Genomic DNA, 22188 nt, shown 5'->3' on the forward strand with positions numbered 1-22188 from the left:
TCAAGTGACTAGAAATATACTAAAGGCAGCACCGCACAAAGAACCAGTGGTATTTAAAGATGCCTGGTCAACAACTAGACAGGCAGGCCTGTAATACATGGGTATGGACATTTGGGAGTGAGGTTTGAGAGCTGACACCACCCCCAGCCCCAGGCCCCCACCTCAGCCCAATGCTGCCCAGGCAGAAGACTACTAAACTCTCAATAACCGAAATGATCACAGACCAATGAAAAGTCATTAGTGCTGCACGAGGGCAAAAACTGAGCACCAAGATCACAAAGTAAACTTAACAAGTACAGTCTATAATGGTTTTTGAAAGAGAAACACTAAATGAAGCAGTGAACACATAAACCATACAGTAATAAAGGCCAAGAAAGCGCCAAGTAAAAGCCAAATGTAGGACAAAACTAACCCCTGCAAAATCTAAGCTATGACTGGTATATGCCTGTGTTGTCAGAAGTGGGGGTTAGCAAAGAAGTCAAAGCCAGGCTGGGCTCCGAAGTTGAGAACTTGTCTCAGAATTTAAAAATCCAGTACGTTGGGACAAAAAGTGGGGGAGAAATTCAGGAGAAAACACCACTGATGTTGAGGTTTCTTATAATAGAGAAAGATGCTTACTAGAGACAGAAGGAGATCACCCAGTTCATGTTCTCTCCTTCCAGATAGTCTGTTTCTCTCTTAGGTCTTAACAAACCAGAAACTACCATCCTTCTGGATAGTGAGCCAGACATCAAGACAAAACCAGCGAGCAAAGCTCTGAGACCATGCAATGTAAGAAAGGAACCAGGATTTTGCTCAAGCTGTTAAGATGAAAGTTCATGAGGAAAAAAGAAAAGAAAGAAAAATAGCACAACTCACGTGGTCATCATCTACTTTGGACTAAAGCCTACCCTTGATACTGACATTGTCCAATCACACAGTCAACAAGGAAGCAGAAAAGATGAAGAAGTAACTGCTTTTCTCATTGGAGTAATCATAGTGTGGACTCTTCAAGCACTCTTACTTAGGAACTTGTTGAAATGTATTATCATATTTCACTTTGTTGGTTTGGTTTTTTTTCTAATATAGGGTCTATATTAGAAAATATAGGCCTGGCCCGATGTTTACTTATGCAGCCCATTCTGGCTTCAAATTCACAGTCCTCCTTAGCCTACAAAGTATGGGGATCATAGGAATTATAGCTGTGTGCCAGCAGGCCTGGCTTTTAGGAACTTAATACTATATACAGAAATAGTAAACCAACAAACTCTCCCGGGTAACCAGAAATACTGACGCAGGGGCAGAGGATCCATACCCTGAGTAATGAAAATGGAAGTTGGTCTTGGCATACACCTATAATCCTAGCACTGGAGACGTAGGATAGTTAGTTCTAGGCTAGCAGAGCTACAATATTTAGGTAGTTGCAGGCCAGCTGAACACTGTAGAACTATCTCAAGAGATCAGACAAACAAACAAAATTGACTAAAGGCAAACAACTGGACATGAGCAGTGCAGGCCTGTAATACAGGACAACTGTTACAAGTTCAAGGCAGGACTAAAGAGCAGCGTGCAAAGGTCTGGTGGTGCAGCCTGGTAGTAGAGTGCCTAACATGCACAAGGCCCTGGGGCCAACCCCAGTACTAGGGGAAGTAAAGACCATTCAAGAGCCAGAGGCCAGAGTTCCCAAGACCAGCCTAGGCAAAATGGTCTCCCAAATATAAAGACTATAAAAACTTTTGAAAATGCAGTTTAAGATACATAGGATGGCCAAAAATAAGGATAGATAAAGCAAGACTACCAAAATGTTACTACTGAACTGTTTCACTCATGTGCAACTGCTGTTGAATCTTAAAAAGATAATCTTATTCGATTTATAGTAATTAAGACAAAAGAATGAAAAAACAACCAGGACAAAAGAATACAAAACAGGAGGAAAAGTTTACTGATTTATAAGTGATAGAATGATACAAGAAGAATGGGACATTAGTTTTGGTTTTTACGTGACAGGACTGAGAAAGCTCATCCTGACTTGGAGCAGCACCACCCCATGGGCTGGTAAAAGGAATTTTATCACTCTTTGCCTGGTGACAGTAAACATATGACCAGTTGTTTCTCCATTCCTGTCACCATGTTTTCCTCTCTACTATGGGGTTGTGAGCCAAAATAAAACCTTCATTCTGTAAGATGCTTATTGTCAAATATTTGATTACAGCAATGAAAAAAGTAATTAATACAGAAGACATTAGAGACAGAAAACAAAAGTATAAGCAAGCCAAAGAAAACTATTTATACACAGGCAGAGCATCTTGCCTAGTTTTTACTGTAGACACTGGATAAGCAATAGTCATCCTGCTGAGTGTTGACTGCAGGTGTGTACCACCACACCCTGGCTTGTTTTTACTGTAGACACTGGATAAGTAACAGTCATCCTGCTGAGTGTTGACTGCAGGTGTGTACCACCACACCCTGGCTTGTTTTTGTCCTGCAATGGGATCTCACTCCCTACCATGCCCAAGCAGCCCAGGAATTCCCTGTCTATTGTTTACAGCAATAACTACCCTAAACCTCCCCAGTGCTGGGATTTCAGGCACTCATCAAGACCAACTTCCCTTTTATCATTAATTAAAACTCTGTTTTCCATACTGAATTTGAGGAACCAAAACATTTAGTACTCCACTTATTCCACTTCTAACTGATAAAATTTATTGAGCCCCATACCAGGCTCTGTACTAAGCTTTCCAATTATACCATTCAACTTCCATAACTGCTTTACAGACTCTCAATTACAGAAATCACCCTATTTTACAGAAAATAAAACTGAATTATATACACTTAATTGGTTGTGCAGCCCCCATAATTCAGAGGTAGATCAAAAAAATTAAAAACTGTTACTTACTACCTAACTTTCCAAGTTAACATGTTCCTTCATAAAAAAATAAAATAAAATAAACCAAAAAATCCAAAACAACAAAAAAACCCACTAGTGCCTATATTATAAACACTTCACAATGTTACCCAATCAAGAAAGTTACTAATTCCCCATATTTATATTCATGATATAAATATGAAGAAAAGAATTATCTTCTACCTACAATATTTATAATAACCACCAATGTCTGTATTTAGTACAAATGTACATGGTCCTTCAATTACAAGGCATTTTATCTCAACTTGTACTATTAATTAGTAAATCAGCCCTTTTTTTTTTTTTTCAAGATAAGGTTTCTCTGTGTAGTCTTGGCTGTCCTAAACTTGCTTTGTAGACGAGGCTGGCCTCGAACTCACAGTGATCCGACTGCCTCTGCCTCCCGAGTGCTGGGATTAAAGGTGTGTGCCACCGCGCCCAGCTAGTAAATCAGTCTTATCTCCTCTTGTACCAATAACAAAGGATTCAACTCAAAATGCCATTACAATTTAGAAGCAGAGGCTCATGTAGAATGCACTTAGAAACACTGAGTGATATTCTTAGTTTTAAAATATATGCTTCTAATGTGTTAAACCATTTTCATTCCTGTAATTAAAATACCAGTTCTAAAAGTCTATTTAGAAAAAGATGTTAATACATTAAAATACCACCCACAAGTGTTTTACTTCAAGGAAAAAAAAAGTTAGGACTACTTCTGCAGTACTACCTAGTTCAAAACTTTCAAATGGTTTCCATCTGCCTACTATCTGGTTCAAATATACCACATTCAAGGTCTGTGTCACACGGTCCATCTTTCTCCCATCTTTAAAACTAAAGGAAATTTAAAACACATCTATCTCCAAAATTACACATACTGCTGTACTTACATTTCACACCTTTCCTTTCTTTTTCTACTCAGAATACCATTTTAAACACTCAAAATACCTGGGGATATAGCACTCAACTAGCAAGTAGGAGCTCCTAAAGCCAATCCCTACTACAAAAAAAAAAAAAAAAAAAAAAATCACACCCCCCCCCCAAAAACCAGAAGACAGTACAAATAACCAACTACTATCTATACCAAACTAATAAACTACAATCTTTCTTTTTTTTTAATTTATTTATTTTTATTTTATGTGCATTGGTGTTATGCATGCATATATGTCTGTATGTGGGTGCTGAGAATTGAACCTGGGTCCTTTGGAAGAGTAGTCAGTACTCTTAACCGCTGAACCATCTCTCCAGCCCCATAAACTACAATCTTATGCCTTCTCGGTGTGTGTGTGTGTGTGTGTGTGTGTGTGTGTGTGTGTGTGTGTGTGTGTGTGTGTTGCATGTGTATGCTATGTGTGTGCACTTGTGTACATGTTCTGCTAAAGGCATGTTAGTCAGAGGACACCTTCCACCTTTGTTGAGGCAGGGTCTCTCTTGTTTCTGCTGTTACACAGGTTCCTCTACTCTAGTTGGCTGTGAATTTAGGATTACAGATGCTTGCCATCACACCTGTTTACTTACCTTTTGTTTTGTTTTTGACAGGATTTCTCTGTGTAGCCCTGGCTGCCCTGGAACTTACTCCTAGACCAGACCAGGCTGGCCTCGAATTCAAACTCAGAAATCCACCTGTCGCTGCCTCTTATATGCTGGGATTGTAGGTTCCAAGGATAGATTAATTTCCCTGGAACATTTATTTATTTTAAGTACTTTTTGTTTTTTATTTTTAAAAAATTCTATTGGAACCATGTGTCAAAAAAAATTTTTTTTTCTTAACTTGTATCATCTTGCTGCACTAAAACACTGGCACTTAAAGCTAGATATATATTTCAATCTAATATACAGGTCTAACATTTATAATGTTAAATACACATTATAAGCTTTAATACTGTTTTGCTTAATGACTGACTTAAAGGTAGTTTAAGACACCTAGTCCAAAGATGCTTTTGGTCAACTGGCGAAATGGCTCAAAGGTTAAGAACTTATACTGCTCTTCCAGAGAACCCATGTTGGTGACTCAGTACCAGGTGCAACCCTAGTTCCAGGAGTGCAAACAACCTTTTTCTGCTCTCTGACCCATACACATTACAAAGTTATGCACCACACACTGAATATATTATTTTATATTTCTGGTTGTGAGCCTAGCCTTTAAGGGCTGAGCCATCTCTCCAACCCTGTTTTTTAATGATGTTTTCTGTATGTATCCTTTCTATTACAGCAAAAAATATTAATATTCAACCTGGGTGCTCAGGTTAATTATGAAACCATGTTTTAAAATTCTGGATCTCATGTGTTATTATGAAGATTATGATGGTTCCCACCAGTGTGTATGCCTTTATATCTAAAGTGGCACTGTGAGCAATACTGGTAGCAATTACTAAACTCAAGAAATCTTGGAAATAAAAAACATTTCAAAGATGCTCCATTTCAAAAGAAAACATGAGACACAAGTTGAATAAAGGTGCATATTACTAAACAGAAAATGTAATTAAAAGGCAGAAACAAAAAGTTCTTATTAATATTATGTTATTCTCTTTCTTCATTTGGGCACTGTCCTAATTTGCTTTCCTGTTACTGTGATAAATATCATAACCAAAACCAACTTGGGGAGGAAAGGGTTTAGTTCATCTTATACTTCCAGGTCACAGCCCAGCTCTGAGGGAAGTCAGGCAGAAACCTCAAAGCAGGAAGGGAAGGAATGCTGCTTCCTGACCCTTGTTCAAGGGCACTCTCTCTGGCTCACACAAAAGTAGCTTTTTTATTCTGCCTTGAGACAGAATTCTCAGAGTGGGCTCATCAAGCAAGCAGTCATGGGAATGCCCTGCAGACATGTCCAACCTAGGCAATTTCCCAGTTAAGGATCCTTCCTCTTGGGTAATTCAGGTTTAGTGTTTTCCTGGTGAGAAGACCCTCTCTCCCTCCCAGAGTCTCTTTCTCCATACCAGGTAGTCCCGCCTTCCATTTCCTGCCCTCACTACTGGCACTTTAACCTACAAAAAGCCACATTCCAGTCTGAACCAATCAGCAGCAGGACAAGGCTCAAGCCATCTCTTTGGCCAAATGAGGGCTATGTGACCTCCTTTAAAACATGATAACCTCAGAGAATCAGCTTTTAGGCAGGTGAGGAAGGGCAAGCATTTATATACAGAAAACTGGTAATAGGTTATTGCGAGAACACCACCAAACGATGTGCCCGCAGTTGGCTCTCTAGCCGCTGGATACAGTATGTGGGGGAAGGCCATCCCAGCAAGCACCGTTCATAAAAATGTACTGCCTGGAGAGGTCTGGAGAGAAGAGCACTTGTTCTTACAGAGAACCTAGACTGTGTTCCCAGCAACCACCTGGTGCTTCACTGCGGCTCACAGCCAACCATAACTCTAGCTCCCAGGGGATCTCTATGGGCACAAGCATGTTGTGCTACATATACGCACACGAAAGACAGGCGCACACATGAAATAAATAAGTCTTTTTAAAAATTTTTTAAATTACCTTAGCAAATATCAAGGGCACCTATGACTTGTGTAGGTCCCTGCATATGTCAACAAAAGTTAACAAAAGGATTCATTTTTGCATCTCAGTATCTGTATTTCTCCTTTCTTTCCGCATTCTCTGCTCTGGTTGCAGTCTACATTTGTGAGACACAGAAAAGTCTCTAGTTCAGTGGTAGTTTACTCTTGTACAAATGTGTTATACATATAAGCATGGCATAATTTTTTTATAAATTATAAGCTAATAATCAGAACCAAGTAAATCAAGAGGTTATAATGTAGATTCAGGCAGAAACTTGGTTTTCATCTTTACTAGGTAAGAACTACCAGAGGAATAGAATTGTGTTACAAATAGCTCAAGGGTGTGTCTCTGGATGCTTTTGCTGTAGTGGAGTAGCAGTGTTGGGTTTCTGTTGTTCTTTTGGTTTTTTTAAATAGGGTTTTACTATATAGCACACAGCAGGTCTAGAACTTCCTATAAATAAGCAGCTTAGACTACCTTCCAGTTCAGAATCCTTCTACCATGACCTCCCCAGTGCTAAGATTCAAAATGTATTTTAAAAGTAAGCTATTATTAATTTTACTTTTAAAACTCAGATCAATAGCCAGGTGTGGTGGCGCATGCCTTTAATTCCAGCACTCGGGAGGCAGAGGCAGGCGGATCGCTGTGAGTTCGAGGCCAGCCGGTCTACAAAGTGAGTCCAGGACAGCCAAGCCTACAGAGAAACCCTGTCTTGAAAAACAAAAACAAAAAGAGCAAAAACAACAACAACAAAAAAACCTCAGATCAATTAACTCCTGAATTAACGAGTAACAAACTATAATGGTATTTTATTTCACAAGATAAAAGATAAAAAGAAATTGTTTTTGAACCTTACTCTTTCTATCAGTTTCCCAAAAGACCATATTTTATAATGAAAAGTTACTCCTATTTTTTGCATGAAACTTCAAAATAAATATTCTGTTTTTACACAGTACACTGTGAATCAGGAACAATCCAAAATATTTGTCTTAAGGAGTCATAAAAAACCTTTATCAAACACATCATGTATGTTGGAGGGGTAGTACCAACTTTCTCCTTTCTCCAAAATACTTCTGTCTATTAGGAAGAAAGGGACAAACACAATGTATCCCCAAGCCTCACTCTAGGGCCTCAAAGTACAAAATGAAAAAAAAAGACAGAGTGCAATGGGAAAACTACCAAGAAAATTTCATGAGGGACTCTCCCACAGCCCCACTGAAACACTATACACACTGGAAGTGGACTGCCCCAGCGGCTCAGTGCTGGGGAGGATGTCTTGAACAGCCACTATTCCACAGTTGCCCAGAGCTTCTACATATACATATGAGGTGATCAATCGCATAGCTTTAATACCCAACTCAGTCAACTACAGCACTTCAGGAGACCTGTACAGAGCAGGGACGTTCTCTGGCTGGCTACTACTTTAAGAAGAACCAATGTACAAACTTAGCCACCATAGGTGACAGTCACCCAAAGCTGTTTGCCTTCCCCTAACCACCACTTTATGAAGTGCTAAGAGACCAGGATGTCTGGCATTGTTTTCCAAATGACAATACCTGGGCTCCATACTGAATTTCTGACTCAACAGATCGGGAGGGGGCGCCCAGGAATCTGCCAGGTGGCACTTAATGGTGGAAAACGACTGTCCTCGAAGAAATAAACTTAAGAAATAACACAGCAACTGCTCCAGGTTGATATAAATCTCCTCACTGTGACCAACAATTGTACTGTGCTGTAGCAAGATGACCTCGGAAGTTAGCGGAGCCCTCAACTGTGAGAAGACACATCACACTAGGATGCTGTGCTCTGTTCAACCCTTATTTCCTATCTAAGAGGCATTAACTAGTCCTGTGTCCCATGCAACTAAAGGTCTGTGAGGTGCCGTTAAGCGCATTAACAATTCTTGAGGCCACCCACTTTGTGATGCCTACTGCAATTGTTCAGGAATTCCCTCCAGGTAAACATCCAGGTACTCCTTGGGTTAAAAGTCCCCCGCACCAGTGTGTGGCAGCCGACTCCACATCCACGACTATCTGTTGAGTGATGAATGCCTGGCCTTCCGGGTGAGGTTTAATCACACAATGGCTTACCATCCTCTTTCACTCCAGACAACCGCCAGTCGCTACTTACACTAACAAACTGAATGTCATCTTCATTTTCATCCGTTGTTGACTCAGATGCCTCAGGCCCGGCTGGTGGGGCAGATTCTATTATCTATAAACAAAAGCCAAAACACACTCATCTATGCAGTCACACGCTCCTAGGGAAAAAAAAAATTTTTTTTTCCCAAAAGGAACGAATTAAGACAAAAGCCCCTGAGGGAAAACGGCACGATCACGCGCAAATCCGGCTCGCGGAACTGCACGGAAGGAGGCCGGTTTTACTAAGGGCGTCTTAGGAGCTGCAGAAGACCTAGGCTCCCAGGCGAGTTGCCACAATTCCCCTCCCCGCCCCCTCCTCCTCCTCCTCCTCCTCCTCCTCCTCCTCCTCCTCCTCCTCCTCCTCTTCCTCCAGGAGCAGGGATGCAGGCTCTAAAGCTCCGGGATCAGTGTTTCAGGCTACATATACGAGGCCCGGCTTCCCTTTAATCCGTTCTCACCCTCGAGGCTGCGGCCGCTGCAGCTTAGGGCGGCCAAGGGGCTGGGGGGCGGCCGGACGGCCATTGTTAAGGGCTCCATGCAGACCGGCCCGAGGCCGCGGCCCATCAGAGGCCAGAAGCCGAGAAGACAAACCGTTCAGGGTCGGGGCTCGGCGGAGCCCAAGGCCCGGGCCGCCGCCACTCACCTCCGGCCCTGGGTCTCCCATTTCTCCCACGGCCTGTCAGCACCAACGCTCCCGCAGCAGCCGCTTGCTGTTCCCGACGCCGCCGCCACGACTTCCCTCTCGGCCGGCGCCGCGCGACCCGCCCTGCGTGAGCGCCCACGCAGCTGACGCCTCAGGCCGCGGGGACGCTGAGCCACCGGACCCCAAAGCGCGGCCTCGCAGCCGCTATCTTCCAAACGCCGCTTTGTACGCTCCCGCCCCGCGCGGGATTCTGGGAGTTGTAGTTCCCACCGGCCTCGAGGCTGCGGACCGCGTGGCTGGGAAAGCTGCCGTGGACCTAGAGCTGGGCGCTCACCTGCAGCTCGGGAAGATGGGGAGGGGGTGACGAGGGTTCTGACATAGTTTTGAGTCCACGCAGAATCTCATTGTGCTGCCGCCTTTAACATGAGAAACAACTGACAGGGAAAGAGCTCCGCAGCCAGCAAGCAAGGCAGATTGAAAAAAATGGAGGACCTTATCCGCTCATTTACATCTTGGCAAGGGTGGCAGGTGCAAGAGCTTACTTATATGGCGTTTCTGAGAGGTCACAAATTCTCGCGGTAGTCTGTCAAAGTGGCCTCCTTGTTGTCCACAGGTTTCCAGGCGGCCCTTGGCTCCCGTAAACTAAAAGAAGCATTACAGGCTAGGTCCCACAGGGCTGCCGGTAGTCTTTCATGTTTCTCCCTTGCTGTTTTCAGGCTAAGCTGGGTTGATTGGTTAATTACTTGGAGAGTGGGGGCACAGAGGTGTGGGCAAAAATGGGACCAGTGAAAAACGGACCTGGTAATGTCAGTGAGCCCGTTCAGACCATTAGTAGCCATGCTACTTGAAAACAAAGCTTGGTGGTCTTTGTTTGGGGCCAAAAAGATGGTGACCAGAGCGAATTTGTTTCCGTTTCTCCCTTTCTTTTCCTTTTTTGGATTGATGTATGGGATGGGTAGGTTTAGGTGAAGTCCAAAATGTGAGGCACTCAAGCTATCTCATATCTTCTATCTCCCAGTGCTAGCAAGCACTGAATTTTGCTAAAGGATGGAGAAAGGAATAGCGCTGGAATCCAGGATTCCACGGAAACAGAAAAGCAACCTTTTTTTTTTCTTTTTTTTTTTTTTGGCCTGGAATTCACAACAATCCGCCTGCCTCTGCCTCTGCCTCTGCCTCTGCCTCCCCGAGAGTGATGGGATTAAAGGCGTGTGCCACCACGCCCATCTTAATAACGTACCTTTTCAAGATATCCTCAGGCCTTATAAAATAAAACCGAACTAATAAAAATAAAAGTTGACTCATGCATCAGTCTAAACAACTGTGGCATTTAATATTATTTCAAGTAATGGCTTAGAACAAAAAGCCTTTTAAAAATATGTAAACAGTGGATAGGAAGATTTTTGAAAAAAAAATTTAAGAAAGAAAATTAAGTCTGTGGTGCCTGGTGTTATCTGTCTATATACAAAGATGCCATCTAATTGCCTGTACCTATAGAAATTTCTGTTTAATAGTTATCACCTGCATTACTACTGAGTGCTTTATAGCATCTGTTGCTTTCTACCTAATACGTGTGAGATTTATACAGACCAACCAAGAACCAGAGAGCCATCCTATGTATTTTTCAAAAGCTGTATTTATGTAAACTGAGTATTTCTAAACTCAGGTGTGTAGGCCAGACTGTAAGAAGATAAGTCCACTAGAGCATTTAACTGGTTTCTGGTAGGAATTGGTAGGTAAAACTCATGGAAAACATAAGGCATTTATGGCCAGAACAAGAAAACACTCATTCGTTTGCTATAGCTGCAATGACTTACCCTATGGTTACATCACATATTTGTTTAGAATAGAAAACATTGAAAAATGTTTGGCTAGTGATTGAGGGTTGAGTCTCTTACATTTTACTTTAAAAAAAAAAAAAACCAAATGGGGTTTCATCCTAGATAGAAGAGCACAGTAATTTCTTGGAGTTTGTCAGCTATTGGAGTATGCCGCTTTTTTTGTTTGTTTGTTTGTTTGTTTGGTTGGTTGGTTGGTTGGTTTGGTTTGGTTTTTCAAGACAGGGTTTCTCTGTGCAGCCTTGGCTGCCATGGATTCACTTTGTAGACCAGGCTGGCCTCGAACTCACAGCAATCCACCTGCCTCTGCCTCCTCCTGAATGCTACGGTTAAAGGCGTGCACCACCACTGCCCCGCTGAAGTATGCCTCTTTTAAAGTGACTGGTGTTCATCATGTGAATGACAATTATGTAGCTCTTCAGAAGCGCCAGGTCTCTCAGCGGGACAAAATCAGGATGAGGTTGAACTGTGACACCCTCCACAAATGGAATGCTATTGACCAGTGCTTCTCAGCCTGTGTAGGTCATGACCCTTTGGAGATCACATATATCAGATATCCTGCATATCAGATGTTTAAATTATGATTCAAAACTGTAGCAAAATTACAGTTATGAAGTAGCAAGGAAATAAGGTTATGGTTGGGGTCACCACACATGAGGAACTATAATAAAAGGCCGAAGCATTAGGAAGGTTGAGAACCACTGCTGTAGATTAATTTTGCTCCGTTGAAAATGTTTACCTATGATTTCTGTCTATTTATTTTTCAAAAAAGTATGAGAAACATTGAATAAATAGAACCATGCCAAACTTCCTAACAAACCATGTCCATAATAGAAAGCCTACATCAATATTAATGGTGATTTTTTTTTTCTAGCTGGGCTGTGTTGCATAAGAACATTCTCTGACGCTACGTAACAGAAGAAGGTTAAGTCAAAGCTGGCTTTATTTAGCGTGCTATGGCAAGCGAGAAAGGAAAACATTATGGACAAAACTTGGAACCTGTTTGAGGGAATTAAGAAGGTCTTGGTCAGGTGATTCTATAGCCAGTCTTGTCTGAGAGTGGAAAATTAGTTTTGTTACTAGGGTCTCCACTCTTATTTACTTGAAAGAAAAAGAACTCAGTCAATAGTTAAGCAGGAGTTTATTTACCAAAACAAAGCACACATTGCAAAGAAAAATCAAATGGGCCAACCCAAAGGAAGGAAAACAGCCTAGTAGATTCTGCATTGGAGAATTTTAAAAATTTTTTCATGAATATTTATGAGATGGGTGACATAGTTATAGGGTAAAGAGAATATTTCCCCTCCCAAGTCATGGTGTACTGAGTCTCACTGCTACACTATTTCTTCCCACAATCCTCTAGAAAAGCCCACAATAGGCTGGGAATAAAACCAATGTAAGTGATGCTAAAATGGAGTCAGGGTCTTTTGAGGATACAGGGCTTTCCCTGGTCATATGTGTGGGCAGTTGGAAAAGTACATTGGCCTTCCAGCCTCTGGTACAGTGGGAACAATGTAACTATGACTTCAAAGAAGTTTAAAATCCTGAACATCAGGAGACAAAGCTGCCGAAACACAGTTACAGATTCCAGGCTTAGGCTGTATCTAACTCCTTGCCTAGTTAGTATCATCCTTTTCTTTTCTTTCTTTCTATCTTTCTTTTCTTTTCTTTTTTCTTTTTGTTGTTGTTGTTGTTGTTTGTTTTTTGTTTTTTAAAACAGGGTTTCTCTGTGTAGCCTTGGTTGGTCTGGACTTTCTTTGTAGACCAGGCTGGCCTCAAACTCACAAAGATCCACCTACCTCTGTTGAGGAAAATAACTCTCATAATGGAAGGAATATAATCCTATAAGGAAGAAGTACCCTATAGCAATAATATGTCCTAAATGTCTATTTGGGTTTTCTACCCCAATTCAGACTGTTAAGTTCCTGAATAAATGACACAAAGACCCTTTAGATTTATAAAAGCTTTAAGGCACAATAACTGGGTAGCTATCAACCCTCTAGGCTATTTTGCTATTCCCACCCTAAGTTACTTGCCATAATTGTTCCTGCCTGGGCTGCTCTGTTCCATCAGGCCAGCCCTCATGGCCATGTGTTCAGGGTCCACACTACCCTATGGCAACTTCCTTTTTACTGGCTTCCTCTCAAGGTCCCCATCTGATCCCAAGCCTGGGAACCTAAACTCTGCTTACTTCTCTCCTGCCCAGTTACAGGCTTCTAGCTATTTTTATTAACCAACCAACTTTATATCGGGGAGCAAGGTTTACACAACAAAGACCAGTGTATGTGAGAATGCACTTACCTGTCTGAGTGGCAAGCAGATTTTGGGGGTCAATATATAGTATTTGAATACACAGCACCAGACCAACCCCCAACAGTACCCAGAAATCTTTTTCTTTACTAACTTTTTCAGATTGAAAAAGAATGCAGCCCTCCTTATGGATCCAGTGTCCTTGCTTTGTATGCTGGTGGAGTCACCAAGGCTGGTTACGTTGAGGATGGCAGCCTGTTGGTAGAAATAACAGAAGTATTTGTTCACTGCAGAACACCACTGTGATGCAGCTAGCTAAACAAACATTCCCTCACATTACTGCAAACCCATTATAAATTTTAGAATAGGTGGCAATAGCCCTTGAGGGGCATTCTTTTGGTATCTCAAAAATTAAATATGACTACTAATATTCTTATATGTTAATTATATAAGTCAAGGAAAGAACACAAATCTGTATGAACACATTCTTAAAATGACAGGAAGACTTATATCAATTATAGTCCTTCATTACTGTGACTGGTTACAGAAACTTAGCTGCTAGAACTACTTTTCTCTACTACCCATTCTATATTTCCTGACCTCAGCAAGCCTGTCACCAGGCCTTGGCTCTCTTCCTGGAGGAGTGACCCATACATGTAGGAGAGAAAAACAGGTTTTTTGTGTTGATCCCAAGTGTGGGATAGGGAACAGACTTGTGAGAGAGCAGGATGTTTATCCCCTTAGAAGTCGAACTACTTTGTGGGGGAGCTTGGATGTTGCCATCTGAAAACATCCTAGTAGAGACTCTGAGAGGATATATATGTGTGTGTGTGTGTGTGTGTGTGTGTGTGTGTGTGTGTGTGTGTGTGTGTGTATGTATGTATGTATGTGTGTGTGTGTGTGTGTGTAAGAGCCCAAAACAAGAGGCTTGGGAGAGAGGACTTGGGATTGCTTTGGCTGTTCATCAACACTTCAAGAGATGCTCCTGCAGAGAACTGCTCCAAGGAAAGCTTCAAGGCTTTGGACTCCAGCTGAGGCTTCAGGTTCCAGCTGCTGCTCCAGGTTCCTGCAGCAACTTTGGTGGGATTGCTGGTCTGCTGAGGTCCTGCTGACTATGCCAGGAGAATCGTTCCTTGGAACGAATATCCTTAAGGTTTCATTATTGTGTTAATTTCCTTTTCCTATTGTTTGGGTTAGTCAGGTTGTAAGGGAGGTAGGCTCATTTAATAAGTTCATAACAAAATATAGTTGCTAGGAAAATTGAGCTTACACATACCCGCGTTCCTGAAGGGTCTGTGCCCTTTGTCATCCTGCCTGCATTAGGCTGTTGTAGTTTCCCATTGACTTTAATCACAGGACATGGTAGCAGCAAGAGACTCCCCTAAAGGGTCTCCAGACATAATCTTTTTTGCCTCTATTGTGGAGAAGCAATCCAATTTCCCCATGTTAATCTGGATCAGTCACCCTTCAAGCACGGTAACTCCTCCTTGGCCTGTTGGTTTAAGAGCATCAGAAACCCAGAGTCATAGCTGGAGGGAGTCTGAGCTTCCATTTCAGTGGAACGTTTGCTGTGGCTCCTGGCAGGCGCTCTCTTCGTCTGGAACCAAAACTCCTAGTAGGCCAGCAGAGCTTGTGGGAAAGAAAGCAACAATTGTCCAAATCGATCACTAGGGTAATAGTGAGGACCCACAGATCCTGGCTATGAGAGTAACCATACCATATATTGGACACGGATTCAACGTATATAATTGTCTTCTGAAGAACCCTGCTCAGGCCTCCAAGCTGCTGTGGCACTGTAGCTGTGTCCTCAAAAGGCCATCCCATCTTTCTATCAGGCCAGCTGTGTCAGGGTGGTGGGAACACGGTAAGACGTTGGATTCCATGGCTGTGGCCCCACTGTCACACTTCTCTGCTGTGATGTGAGCTCCTTGGTCAGACGCAATGCTGTGCGGAGCACCATGATGGTGGGTAGGCCATTCTGTAAGTCCACAGAAGATGGTTTTGGCGGAAACATTACAGGCAGGAAAGGCAAATCCATAAGAAGAAAGTATCTACTCCAGTAAGGATAAAGCGTTTTCCTTTCTGTGGAGGAGATGGGCCAATGTAGACCACCTGCCATGAAGTCTCTGGTGGATTGTCCTGGGGAATGGTGCCGTATCTGGGGCTCCATGTTGGTCACTGCTGCTGGAAGACCTGGCACCTCTGTAGCCACATCAACCTTAGGGATGTGGTTATCAAACAGTGTGTATTAATTACTGATTGCCTTAGTTACTCTGCTATTGCGGTGAAGAAGCATTTAATTGGGGGGCTTGCTTACAGTTTCAGAGGGTGAATTCATGACCGTCATGGCAGAAAGTAAGCAACCATGGCCCTAGAGCAGTAGCTAAGGACTTACAGGTTGCCGCAACAACCAAAAGACAGAGAGCAAACTGGAATGGCAGCCCACCCCGTGACACATCTCAAACAAGACTCACTCCCTTCCCCCGCTCTCTCCCTCCCTCCCTCCCTCCCTCCCTCCCTCCCTCTTTCCCTCCCTTTCTCCTCCGATCTTTGGTTTTTTGAGACAGGGTTCTTCTGTGTGCCCTTGGCTGTCCTGGACTCACTCTGTAGACCAGGCTGGCTCCAAACTCAGAGACCCACTTGCCTCTGCCTCCAGAGTGCTGGGATTAAAGGCGTGTGCCATCATGCCCAGAGTTAAGGCCACATCTCTTAATCCTTTTCAAACAGTTCCACCAACAGTAGTACCAGCATTCTAAGAGATGAATCTATTGGGGTAATTCTCATTCAAACCACTGTACTGTTTTTTGGTTGTGGTGGTGGTGTTTTCTTATGCCTCTTTTGCATTACTGTTCTGCAATTTTTGTTTATTTCCTGTGCTCTCTTGAGGAGTGTTCAAACTTCTGTTCAGACTGAAGTATTTCTTCCAGTACCCTGTGTAGAGCTGGCTTAGTAGTCATTCTTAAATCTGTTTTTTTTTCCTCCTTCAATTACTTGTTGATAGTTTTGCCATGTACAATGGTTTGGGCTACTATCTCCGGCATTTAAGAACTTGGAAACACCAGTGCCCTTTCAGTTTAGAAAGTCTCCTTCAAGAAGTCAGGTGCTATTCTGACAGAACCTGCATCCAAATGTGACTGGAGTCTTTCTTCCTTGACACTTTCAACATCCTTTCTTTGTTTTGTACATTGGCATTTTGATTATTTTGTGAGGTGGTAAATTTCTTTTTTGGTCTAGTCTATTTGGTGTTCTGTTTACTTCTTTAAACTTGATAGACAGTGCCTTTCCTTCAATTTGGGAAGTTTTCTTTTCTAATTTTGCTGAAAATATTTTCTGTGTATTTAGCCTGGGTCTCCTCTTCTTCTTCTTCTTCTTCTTCTTCTTCTTCTTCTTCTTCTTCTTCTTCTTCTTCAGAACTTATGATTCTTAGGTTTTACAGTGTTCCAGAGTTCTTGTACATTGCAGTCCTGTGTTTTGTTTTTGTTTTTTGATTTAATTTTTTATTTTTTTTTGGTGAGGTGGTCCAGTTCCTCTACCTTGCCTTCAAGAACTGATATTTTCTCTTCCATTTGATCCAGTCCATTGATGAGACTTTTCTGACCTTTATATTGGATTTCCTGGATTTTCATTTTGAATTGTATTTGTTTGGCCCATCGTCAAAGATTCTGTATCTTTGTTAAAAATCTCTTTCCACATCTTGAATTACTTCCTTTATCTCATTCAACTGTTGATAGACTTGTGGTCTTCAGTCTGGAACCTCCCCACCTTCTCTCTGAGTTCCTTGAAAGTAGAACTGCTATTTTGAAATCACTGTCTTGTGCATCAACTAAGTTGCTTTTCTCATGGCATGTTACAAAGAGTCACTAGTCGTTGGAGGATACATGCTGTCTTAGTTATTCTTGTCATTTGTGTTCTAACCATATGACCTATAAGCATCTAGAGTTGGGTTGTTGGTGGTGTGCCTTGGTATGGATATCTAGTCTCACCTTGTTTGAGTAGATGTTTGTATCTTTGTTTCCTGTTATTTGTCAATTAAATGGCCATCTCAATTGTACTCAGTGTTCAGTCTTGGGGCAGCTCTGTGTTGATGTGTGAATTTCAGAAGTGTTCTTGGATCAGCTAAGCATAGGTGTAAATTCTGAGTTCAGGCACGAGCTTTCTGTCATTAGAAGTCTGTGGAGGGCTCCCTGACTTCTACAAGGTGGTCCTTGGGTGACAGGCCCTGGAGTCACAATGGGAGTGGGTAGTGATGGTTGGAGGTGGGGCATAGGACACCATAGCATCCTTAGGTAGATGTGGGCAGGGTGTCCTGGTGAACACTCTATTGGCTCTAGGAGCCTCTTCTCAGCATGTGGTTCACAGGACCGTACACAGTCCTCGGGCAGCAGGACAGTGGCTGGTGGGTGATTAAACATCTCTGAGGGGATCTCTACCTCAAGTTTGGTTCACAGGAGGCTGTATGGTCTCTTGGCAGTATGTTGGGTAGGAGACTGGTGGGTAGGTAGGTAGCCTGGCTCTTCGGGGGTTCCTACTGGAGAGCTGACTCACAGGATACCTTAAGGCTTCCAGGAAGCAATGTGTACAGGATGGTAAACCTTGCTATTTTTATATCGGTGAACTGAATTTTGACTTTAGGAATTTTTGCTTGTTTGGTTTTGGGTTTTTCTCGTGTGTGTTTTGGTTTTGGAGACAGGGTTTCTCTGTTCTCCGTACTTTGTAGACCAGGTTGGCCTCAAACTCACAGAGATCCACCTGCCTCTGCCTCCCAAGTGCTGGGACTAAAAGCATGCACTACCAAGCCCCAGGACTTTAGGAATTTTAATTTTAAAAATCTATATACACACATACATACACACACATATATACATACATACATACATACATACATACATACATATATATTGTGTATGTTTATATGTATATAACCTTTAGCTTCATTCTCCACAAATATGACTTATTTGGACTTTCTGCAACCTGCTTAAGCACCCTTATTTGTCCTTCATCTTTCTTTTTCTATTTTGGAAAAACCTAATCGTTTAACCCTAAGATAAGACCTTATTTTGGCACACATAATTCTTATCTTTAGAAGTCTTTCCTTGTGATATTCCTTTTCAAATATATATCCCCATACTTAAATTTTTCTTCATATGTTCTCCTATTTGCTATTTCCCTTTTATTTTCTTCCTTAATATCATTAAAAAAAAACAACTTAAAATTTTTTTCAAATTATTTAAAATAAAATTGAGTCCAAATTACATTGGTAACCTATACAGACAAAATTAAGATTACCTGGCCATACGTTATTAATTACAAGATTATATCTGTTGCCTGGACAGCCTTTTATTGTTGCTTGGATTTTTTTCAAAAGGCTTTTCTGCAGAGTTTTCTCATGATTTGGGGAGTTACAGACTGCAGAATCCCAGCAAGAGCTGAAGAAGATTACAAGCCTTCCAGCAACCTTGAAGAGTAAAAGTGTATCAGCAGAAGAGAGATAAGACACACAGAGAGCCAAAAGACATCTGCTCAGAAGAAAGGCTGAGATAGTCAGTTATTTGGTTTTGAACAGGAGGGTCAAAGAGGAGAAAAGAGAGTGTGGAGGAGAGCAGAGGGGCACAAGAGGCTCATGTTCGAGCCAGAGTAGACATGTAGGACCCAGAGCATATGTATCTGAAACGGGTCAGACAGGAAGATGGAGACCTGTAGCCAAATGGTGCTGAGGTCCCCATAAGACCAGGTTGGACATTATTTCATTCCCCAAATAATTTTTTAATGATTTTTTTTAATTTAAATTTTATTTTTAACTCCGCCTTTTTCCTTTCTTCCTCTTAATCCCTCCTATACACCTGTCTACACCCCCCACACACACACACACTTTGATCCCTCTTGAGATTATGGTCTCTTTCCTTGTTATTGTTACATGTACAGATAAATATAGAAATACAACCTGCTGAGCTCATTTAGCGTTTCTTGTGTGTCTATGAGTGCAGGGCTGACCACTTGGTATTGGATCATGAACGAAGGGGCTCATCTTTCTAGAAAGCTGTCTGTCCCATACTCAGAGTTCCTTAACTGAAGGTAGCTCTTTTTCTATGGGTGAGGTTCCACGAGATTTCCCCTCCCACGTTAGCATGCTTATTGGTGGTGTGAGTTTTCACGGCTTGTTTAAGCAGCCATATTGCTGGTGAGGCTTGGGCGAAGCTTTCCTATTGTTTCTATGGACATAATCCCATAGGTTTCCTGGATCCCTGTCTCTTACAACTGCCCTCACCCCCCACCCCACACACAATGATGTTCCCTAAGCCTTAGGGGCAGGAGTTGTGTTTTAGATGTCTTAGTTGGGACTGGCCAATACAAACCCACTTGTTCTATATGTTTTTGACAAGTGCTTTTTCTATAATGGCCTTCATCTGTTGCAAAGAGAACTTTTTTGATTAGGAGTGTGAGATACACTTACAGGTTTAACTATGGGTATAAGGATAAGTATTTAGAATGCAGTTGGGAATTGTGCTGGTTTAGTAAAGTGTCAGTAATAGGTTCTCTTCTAAGATCTGTGGCCTTACTCTCCCAGGTAGTTGACTAGCTTTCTAGTACTAAGCATTATTTCCCTACTGTTGAACTGGCCTTACGTCTAATTAGACACTGTTGGTTGTCTATTTATAGACATGCCACTACTATTGTGTTAATTGAGTTATTGTGCCATGCTGGGCATTTTCTAGTTGAAAGGCAATGCAGCACTGCAGGGCTGTTGGTTGTCTTCCTCCCTTGAACGCTTGCATGACAGCTCCTGGTACTATGCAAGTTAATCCTCAGGTAGGAGGCTTTCAAGTCAGATCCAGCTTGGGTCCCTCTGGGTCTTGTGTCTGTAGAATGGCCATTTTCACAATATTAATTCTACCAATGAATGAGTGTGGGATTCCTTTCTATTTTCTAATCCTTTTTCTCTTCAGAGATGATAAAAAAAAATAAGTCATAATATGTGAAGGTGCTTGCATGTAAATAAGTGGTTACTGCGGTACTATTTACAACAACCAAGCTATGGAATTAGCATAGGTGACCGTCAACAGGTGAGTGCAGGAAGTGTGGCACATATTAAAGAGGAGTATCATTCAGCCAGGAAGAACAATGAAATCATGCCATTTGCAAGAAATGGTGAAACTATACGTTATGGTGCAGAAAAGCAAGTGTGACATGTGACAGCCAGAATAAAAAAAAATTGCAATGAACTAAATTAATTCAGTAGAGGGACTAGTATAAAGGAGTCAAGAGACGGAGAGATGGGGGTTGGAGGGGGAAGGAGGTGAGATAAGGAAGCGGTTGGAAAGAAGGCTGTGCTAAAAGCACAATGTATGCAAGTACAGAACTATTGCAGTAAAACATGTTAGTCTGCACAATATGTGTTTACCTCTCTATAGGCAATGAGACCCGGAAGAATGGCCAATGAATGAGGTGGACTGAAGTCTCACCCAGTACCCAACTTTATTTAGAGCATCAGACAATTTACACTCTGTGGGTTGAGAAGAATAACATGAATAAAGTTCTCATGAGTTCAAGCTGTGTACAATCACAAGGACAAGCACTACTTGGCAAGAGCATGCTTTTCCCCCATGGGTATATAAAGGATACCTGAAACGTTTAATTGAACAGCTGCAGCAAGCAATGATAGTAATCTCAAGTAAACTCACTCCTATCCGCTACACCTGGGAGGAGCAGGAAAACACATTCCTAGGGCAAATCTGCATTTTCAAGAAAATCAAGTCACAAGACTCTGGTCTTGTAGTTTTCTCACAAGCCCTCAGACTTTCCCTCACACGACTTCATTCTTGTTCCTGACAAATAGGCGTACTTATAGTTTTTAGAAAGTAAAACAAAAGCCAAACAAAGAATCGTGTGTCTCGGGCTGGGGAGATGGCTCCTCGGGGTGAGAGCACTTGTTGCTCTTGTAGAGGGCCTGGGTTTGGTTCCCAGCATCCACACGGTGGTTTCTAACCATCTGTAACTCCAGTTTCAGGGGATCTGACATGCTCTTGTGGTCTCCATAGACACTGGGCATTCACACAGTGTATATACACACATGCAAACAAACACTCAAATGCATAAAATAAATGCATCTTTTTTTATATATAAGAATTATATATCTAAACCCTGAACCAGGCATGGTGGCACATGGCAGCAATCCCAGCCTTTGGAGATGAAGGCGGGGAAAAATGAGTTCAAAGCCAGCCTGGGCCGCTTGAGACTCCACTGAAAGCAAACAAAAAACAAACATGACAACGAAACCACGCATCTGACAAAACCCCCTTCAGGAATCATAGAGAAATACAAAATTTCTCATGTAGACAAAGATACAATACATTACTAGCAAACTTGGTATACGTTAAAGTGTCAAGGTGAATATCAGCTCAGTCTACACACAAAACCACAGCACTTGTAAAGGTACCTATGTGATTTTATTTTTCTTTTCTTATTTGTGTGGGCCTACATGTGTTCTACACATGGAGGCCTGAAGACAAGCCGTGGGAATCAGTTCTTGCCTTCTACCATGTGGATCCTGGGATTGAATATCCTACTAAAACATATCCCTACCACAGAACTATGTAATTTTCATCTTTTAAAGATTTATTTATTTTATTTTATTTTTTTGGTTTTTTGAGACAAGGTCTCTCTGTGTTACCCTTGACTGTCCTGGAGTCACTTTGTAGACCAGGCTGGCCTCGAATTTACAGCGATCTGCCTGCCTCTGCCTCCCAAGTGCTGGGATTACAGGCGTGCGCCACCACGCCCGGCTTTAAAGATTTATTTTTAGTAATGTGTCAGTCACATGTTTGCAGGTGCTGTTAGAGACCAGGAGATAGTACCAGATGCCCTGGAGCTGGAGTTACTGGAAGTTGTGAGCTGTGATGTAGAATCTGGGAACTCCAGTCCTCTGGAAGATGGGGA

The 22188-nt window shown here is 42.1% G+C and overlaps 1 protein-coding gene and 1 long non-coding RNA gene across 3 annotated transcripts in view; both read right to left on the bottom strand.

The window, feature by feature from the left end:
- Positions 1–10122, bottom strand: part of ZNF451 (zinc finger protein 451) — a 57992-nt gene extending 47870 nt beyond the window's left edge. Inside the window, exons 1-2 of one of the 2 annotated variants that reach the window (XM_084754869.1) lie at positions 9170–9439; positions 8516–8599 (exon numbers count right to left, since the gene is read on the bottom strand). In XM_084754869.1, the coding sequence (XP_084610995.1) occupies positions 8516–8599; positions 9170–9190 (105 nt within the window). In that variant the 5' untranslated portion in view covers positions 9191–9439. Of the gene's footprint in view, positions 1–8515; positions 8600–9169 lie in introns of both variants that reach the window. The other variant, XM_084754871.1, reaches the window with a different exon arrangement.
- Positions 10123–13383: 3261 nt separating this feature from the next.
- Positions 13384–16740, bottom strand: LOC311580262. The gene is made up of 4 exons (XR_014773412.1): positions 16669–16740; positions 15895–16623; positions 14531–15472; positions 13384–13509 (listed from the first exon to the last, which is right to left on the bottom strand). It is a non-coding gene; the product is annotated as an uncharacterized lncRNA (long non-coding RNA).
- Between the last annotated feature and the right edge of the window lie 5448 nt (positions 16741–22188).

This window comes from Acomys minous, assembly GCF_964271855.1.
Source record: "Acomys minous genome assembly, chromosome: 13".
Lineage (NCBI taxonomy): Eukaryota > Metazoa > Chordata > Mammalia > Rodentia > Muridae > Acomys > Acomys minous.